Source organism: Nanorana parkeri, unplaced genomic scaffold (genome assembly GCF_000935625.1).
Source record: "Nanorana parkeri isolate BGI_ZX_2015 unplaced genomic scaffold, ASM93562v1 scaffold973, whole genome shotgun sequence".
In the NCBI taxonomy this organism is placed as follows: Eukaryota; Metazoa; Chordata; class Amphibia; order Anura; family Dicroglossidae; genus Nanorana; species Nanorana parkeri.
The window spans coordinates 55,371-62,763 of record NW_017307241.1 but is presented as its reverse complement, the minus strand read 5'-3'; the positions used below and the strand labels follow the sequence as shown (position 1 = coordinate 62,763).

The 7,393-nt window shown below is 41.9% G+C and overlaps 1 protein-coding gene across 5 annotated transcripts in view; it reads left to right on the top strand.

The window, feature by feature from the left end:
• ANKDD1A (ankyrin repeat and death domain containing 1A) overlaps positions 1–7,393 on the top strand; it is a 57,815-nt gene that overhangs the window by 38,725 nt on the left and 11,697 nt on the right. For all 5 annotated transcript variants that reach the window (XM_018566768.1, XM_018566769.1, XM_018566771.1 and 2 more), the window contains 6 exons: positions 2,415–2,513; positions 3,450–3,548; positions 4,909–5,007; positions 5,095–5,190; positions 5,990–6,191; positions 6,766–6,897. In XM_018566768.1, the coding sequence (XP_018422270.1) occupies positions 2,415–2,513; positions 3,450–3,548; positions 4,909–5,007; positions 5,095–5,190; positions 5,990–6,191; positions 6,766–6,897 (727 nt within the window). The remainder of the gene's footprint in view (positions 1–2,414; positions 2,514–3,449; positions 3,549–4,908; positions 5,008–5,094; positions 5,191–5,989; positions 6,192–6,765; positions 6,898–7,393) is intronic.

Here is a 7,393-nt window from a genome sequence, read left to right as displayed (position 1 = left end):
CATGGTGAAAACATGTTCATATGTTTTTATGGTCCTGCTGAATGGTAATGTACAAAGATACAACCTGCAAAAATGACACTGGACTGATTTTACAAGTCACAATGCAATGTACTATAAGGTTTAGGACCTGTAGAAGGAAATGTACTCCTGATAATTAACTTAGTGCAGTTATGTTTAGTAAACTCCCACCCTTAATGTGATCTTAAAGTCAAAAGTGTTTTAATCTATTTCAAGTGCTGATGAATTACAATGATGGATACTGCTCCTTAAAGTGACATTAAACCCTCAGATTTTTTAACATAAAACAATACTGTAATGTGTGCCTTACTGTAATCCATGGTTGTTTCCCTTCTCTTTGCTGCTCTTCCTTTTAAATCCTTATCTCTTCTCATGCTCGGCAGAACTTCTATTTTGCAGCTGAGGGCCTCTTCCTGTAGTGCTGGCTCAGGTTGTGAACCTGCACACAGACACCATGTATCCTTTTCAGAGACAAGGCAGTCTGCTGCAAAACAGAAGTTCTGCCGAGCATGAGAAGAGATAAGGATTTAAAAGGAAGAGCAGCAAAGAGAAGGAAAACAAACATGGATTACAGTAAGGCCCACATTACAGTATTGTTTTATGTTAAAAAATCTGAGGGTTTAATGTCACTTTAATGTTTAAAGGTTTTAGTTTCTGCAGAATCAGCTGGTCTCCTGAGCACTGGTCCTGATATCCTGTTTTAGGGTGTCTCCTTTCCCTTGTAGGGTACTTTGGAGCCACCCTTGTGGATGCTAGTAAGCTGTGTGTGTCTCCACAGACACACAGGCACAGCAAGGCAAGACACTTTCCGGCTCTCCGCTCTTCCCTTCTCCAAACTAGTAGATGGGCAGTACCATGTGATCTTCTACTGGATGGAAAGTTCAGGGAGGCTGAGCTGAGAGGGTTGGAGCTGGAAGTGCTTGGGCAACAATGTAAATATATACTTTGCTGGACAATGTTTTTTTATTTGACCTGGATTTATTCTTAAAAAAAAGTTTGAGAGTTGAATATTTTTTTAAAGTGTATCTATAGCAAAAAGCTTTTTGTATAGAGTCAGGAAGGATTAGCTGTCAGGTCTGTCACTGAAATAGAAAGTGATAAGAAATCCAGAATTTGTCACCAGAAAAAGAGGTGAGGGTTCATCTTCAAATGGGGATTAGGGGGGAAGTTCCCTTTACTTTGTAGTTATTTCCTCTCACTTCCTGGTGCTTGTCCAGGAATCAAAGGGTGATATCACAGCAAACAATATTGGGTTTCCGCTTTCTCTACCCAAAACGTTTTGGCTAAACATACACTTTATTTTTCTTTACTATTACCCAGAGCTGTAGGGTGCCGATCTATACATTGTTCCATTCAGCACAGAGAAACAGCTGCATCCCACAAAAAGGCACATGATATAACACTATTTTTGGAATTATAATTTGTTTAGGAAGCTTCACCTGTTTCTGTCTCAATCTCTTTTGTCTCTGATGTCTGGTGGAAAACTATTTTACTAAAAATTTTCATATAAGAGCATTGCAGTAGGCACACTTCCTGTCTGTAGATGCCCAGTCCCCCACATTGGCTGTCTTAGTCATGCCGTGTTCTATGGGGGTGAGGGGTGTCAATCACAGCTGCTTGTGTTCAATGTGATGCACACAAATTTGAAAGAACTAGTTCCATCTGGATCAGAATGACCCTGCAAATATTCTGTGCAACTATATACAAAAATGAATGTTCTTACTTTTTTATGTGGTGCAATTCAATTTCGAATGTTTTCATGTAATATTCCATTTTGGCCATTAGATGGAGCTAAATGAACATAAGAAATAGGTATTTATTTTAATTCTCCTCAGTGCCACCTAGTGGCCAACATTCACAGATATTCTCAGATATTTGAATGGCACCCCAACACACCCCTGGGCTGCCATGCGCAGCAATGCAACACTCGGGGCCGCAATATCATGCGCTGTGGTGCAAAAAGTAGTGCATGTTTGCAGCGAATGGCAGTCGGGAGGTGCATTGAGCATTCAAATGAATGGTAACACAACACACCTAGCGCTCTAGGTGAGCTGTGCGATAGCATGCTTGATTAATGCAAAGCTATGGTGTGAATGGGCCTGAAGTCATATTGTCCCGCTCATCTCCTTGGGAAGGAAGTTGGGTAACCTGAGAATCTCTTCATGGTGGCAAATGTAAGGGTCATCTTTCCAGTTCATGTAGCAGACCCCTGCAAGTAGAACGTAAAACAAATATATATTTTTTTCATTGATTGTGGAAATGTTCATTCTCGGTGAACTAGGATGAGGTGAAGAAAAGAATGCAACATTGAATCAACTTTACCATCATGTCTTCAAAGCTATCTGTACGCAGAGACTGACTGCAGGAGCTAATGTATCATTTTTTTATTTTCACAGAAAGGAACAAACTGCCTTCACTATTGTGCTTTCCATGGACAGGTGGACATTGCAAGGGCTCTCATTGATGCAGGAATTAATATCAATGCAGTAAACAATGTGAGTAGTACTGGTGAGCAGTATATTGCATGTGTCTTTATGACTCAACTCAGTGTGAGATTCTCACTGCAGCTATGGATCTATGTAAGCACTGTGTGGCCCTATATAATGTCTGTCAGTGGATAAAGGTAACACATACATGATCCAATATTCCCAATCCAAGCAGCAATCAGCCTATGTAGGTGTTTAGTTCAGAGCAATTATTAGCACTTGAAAGCTCATCTGCGCACAAAAATGTTTTCTAATATTTAGAAAATGTCTAAAAATTGTTTCCATTCCTCCATAGAAAAATTGAGCACTCCCTTTAATATGCATATGGTGAATCCAAATGTTTTCCATATTGAAAAGAAATGTCTTGACATGTCCTGGTGGAGAGATTATCACCATCTGTCATCCCTAAAGTGACCTTGTCACTAATTTAGGTGTCTAATTATAAACAATTTGCAGAGCCATTTGCCTTGCAAATCTCTGTGAATGTTCCTTCTGTGCCAATAGAGGCAAAAACTAACTTTCTTAATATATTCTTTTCAGATCGAATGTGATGTAATATTACAGTATGGCCACTATATGGAGTAGAGGAGCATAGGAAATAAATACATTATGGCCACTATATGGAGTAGAGGAGCATAGGAAATAAATACATTATGGCCACTAGATGGAGTAGTGGAGCATAGGAAATAAATACATTATGGCCACTATATGGAGTAGAGGAGCATAGGAAATAAATACATTATGGCCACTAGATGAAGTAGAGGAGCATAGGAAATAAATACATTATGGCCACTAGATGAAGTAGAGGAGCATAGGAAATAAATACATTATGGCCACTAGATGGAATTGAGGAGCATAGGAAATAAATACATTATGGCCACTAGATGGAATTGAGGAGCATAGGAAATAAATACTTATCTTCTAATCAATGACTTCTTTCTCCAGCAAAAGTCAAGTGCTCTGCACATCTCAGTCCTACAGAATTTCCCAGCTATGGTAAAGCTTCTCATTGACTGTGAATGTGACCTGGATCTCACAGATTATGTAAGTTTAATGACTATCATTTCTCCCTTGTGTTGTAATGTTAAAGTATATAACTGTTTGGTATCAGTCAAGTAGTGTTCACCTTGGTGTTGAGCTGACATATGCTACACAAAATGTGACTGGCACTGGCATATAGCCAATATGTTATCATCACAAAGGCACAGCTAATGCACTGGATCAAATCAGTGTTTTGCCAATATTTATGCATATGAGAAAAGTTTTATGGCATGTTTTAGTTCACAATGGTAAAGGGAGAGTATGAAAAAGCTGTAAAGGTGTGCAGGTCCAGAAATGAGAATACAAAACAAAGAAACAGAGGTATGCTGGGAAGAAGACACTCTACAGCAAGGAAATGTAAGGTCTGTCCCTGGAAAGGGGGATATTCACAAAAGAGCTGAAGGATCCAGCCGTAGAGTCGGCTGATCCTTCGGCTCTCTTCGTACGCTGGTGCTGAACCGAAGGGCTGCTGTATGTGCTATTCACAATAGCCGGTACAGCTGCCGAAGGCGGACGAGTGGCTCAGCCGAGTCGAAGCATATGCTTCAGCTCGACTGAGCCGAAGTGACAGCCAAAGCAAGACGAACAGCCTGCCAAAGGCCGGCTGTGAGCCCCGCAAATGACAGCTGGGTGGAGCCAGACGTGATCTCACGGCTGGCTCCGCCCAGTTGTAATGATAGATCAGTGTCCCCAAATGACCTGCGGATGCTGATCTGTCATTAAACAATAACAACTAAGCGGAGCCGGCCGTGACGTCACAACTGGCTCCGCCCAGTTCTAGCAGGTGCCAGCTAATAAGAAACAGTTGGGCGGAGCTAGCTGTCACTGCTAGCTCCGCACAATTGTTTTTTTTATATCTTTTTTTCTTTTTGAAAATATCTTTATTTCTTTTTTACTTTCACTATTTGTTTACATTTTTTTTCCAACCTCTCTTTTTATTTATTCTACTATTTTCACTGATTTGCTATTCTGCTCAGTACCACGGAGGTACTGCTCGGCGGCATTCGGTTATTCACTCACTGCCGTTTGGCCCCTATGAGAGTAGGGGCGAACGGCAGCAAGTGAGCTGCCGGAGCTTCGGCTCAGCCGATCCTGATGTTGGATCACCTGAGTCAAGGTCCTTCTGCACTTTTACTCAGCCGAACACGCAGAGCATGTACAGCTAAACCTAAATGCAGCCGAAGGCAGCCAATGTACGTCTTAAATCAGCCGTACTGAGCCGGAGTGAATAGCCGAACGTAGTTCAGCTTACTTCACTTCGGCTGGGTTAATCACTCGGCTGCCTTCGGCAAACTTGTGAATAATGGTTCTGGGTAATGGTGAGGGAGATTTTTATTCACATCTAGCTTTGTTGTCCTTGCAGAGGTTGCAGGCTCCTCTTCATATTGCGGCAGAACATGGACGACAGGACATGGCAGAAATTATACTTATTGCAGGTGTAAATCTGAAGCTACTGGACAAGGTATAAAATGAGAGAAAGCAACAGAGTGATACCATATGATTGGTTTACACATTGATGAATTTATAGCAACTATGTTCTACTTTCCAGCAAGGAAAAACATCTCTTGACGTGGCTGCTCGAGGGAATCACATAAATCTGGCAGATATGATCATCAAGGCAGATAGATTCTACAAGTGGGAGAAGGTACAGAATGGACTTTGCATTTATATTTTTCATGCAGATGTTGAGAGCAGTCTGTGATAGGTAACTAATCATTAAGAAGCTGTAATTTAGGGAGAGCAGTGGTGTAACAAATAGCCATAGCAGCTCAGGCAACTGCTGTGGGGCCTGGGGGTGGAAACGGGCTCCATTAGGGAGGCTGTTGATACAATTTAAACATAGAAAATCTGTGCATTGGAAGACACAGCTTCTGGTCTGAGCTTCTGGTCATCATGGCCAGCACTAAAATTAACTCAGTATGCCTAACACAGTCTTTAGAAATCCCAGAGTCTTTTCAGCTAAAAACTGAGAGCTGTTTGTAGTTTTACAAACATTCCCACACCATTTAAATAAGTTTGTATTGGAGTTTTAGGGTAATTGTGTGCAGGAGTACTATCAATTATATCATAATATAAATTATTATGAGTTATCATTTTTGCTACTACTTTTTTTTTTTGCTGACTACTAGACCATAGCACTTGCTTGCTCAGGCAGTGGAAGGGGTGGGAGGTTAAAGAATTTACTCTTAGGCCCTGAATCTGGGATGATGAAAATGATTGGTGTGCTACCGAGGACAGAACAGTTAGCAGGAAAATATTGGGAAAACTATTGTTAAAAGTTAATACCCCTCTAACTTGACAACTTCTATCCACAGCTCTGGTTCCCAGCAATGAACCAAAAGCTCTTCTACTATGTGTCTTTGATGCAAACATTATCTGTACTAACACCCCTGAGGGAGATATATTTGTAAAGGATCTTACATGGGTTTCCTTGCTTGCCACAGGACAATCTGAATAGTGACTCTGACTCCTGGTTGGCTAGACATCTGACATTCAAACAAGATCATCGCCTAGAGACACAGCACATCCGATCTGTCATCTGGAGGCTGGCGACGAAATATCTAAAACCCAATGAATGGAAGAAGTTGGCACAGCATTGGAAATTCACTGATGCCCACATTCGAGCAATAGAGCATCAGTGGACAGGTAAAGACTACAGTGCCTGGTTCTGATTGGAGTAGAGAAGAGAAGCTGAATGCTGCACATCAATTAAATAATCAGTACAAACTCACTCTGAAATTATTCATGCTATGCAAATCTTAACCTATTTCATCTCTAAAGATATGTCTAAGGCAACTTCTGTATAAAGTAAGAGGTACAACGCATTAGCGGCAGCCTGAAGATAATAGATCATGTCATGTGTGCCAGTAGGGATTATCATTGCATGAGAGCTGTGTTCCTTCCTCTGCAGTGGCTGCGCAGTCATCTTAGAATAAAATAGCTTTTACTGCAGTTCTTTTTTAAAGAACAAACACATTCAGTTGAAGTTCAGTAGCTGTAAGCCAAAAAATGAAACCTTACTTCCATGTGATGGATATAATCAGATGTGTTCTTCCCCTGCATTTTTTTGGAAAGTTGATAAGGCAAAAGTGATTGACACTTATAGTATATTACAGTACCAAAAGCAGTAGTAGGAATCTTGCCTTTCTGGGGATGTAACTAGAATATTTGAAGTGGCCTGATTCTGCTGCAGCTTTAATAAATGTGTTTTTGACTCTAGGAAACAAAAGCTACCGGGACCACGGGCACAGAATGTTACTCATCTGGCTGCACGGAGTTGTGATGGCTGGAGAAAACCCAATTAAAGGATTGTTTGAGGGACTGGTAGGCATTGGGAGAAGAGACTTGGCAGGTCAGTACCTTGGTATATTATTATTAATAAAAGTATATTATTTATTATTATATTCATTGTGGATGGATGGTAGTTACTGCAAATGGCTCCTGGGGGGGGGGCATGTATTATATCTGCTGTATATACCACATTTACTGTATATATGTCTGCTGTATGTCCTTTATTCACTGTATATATTGTACGCAGTGGCGTAACAATCGCCATAGCGACCCAGGCGGCCGCTATGGGGCCCGGGGCACAGTGGGGCCCCGCCAGATGCAGAGCGGACCACCTGGGTCGCTATGGCATCCTCTACTGGCGGCTCTGAAAAAGAATGCACTGCTGTTCAGATCACTGACCGCAATCTGTGCAGCAGCGCGTTCATCTCCAGAGCCGCTGCTGAGTCAATGAGAGCCAGCAGCGACGGTGGAGGAGGCCGGACTTGGCAGGGGAGGAGGAGGCGGGGCCCGTGGTCGACAGCAGGGGAGGAGGCGGGGCCCGGGGACGGAAAAGGAAG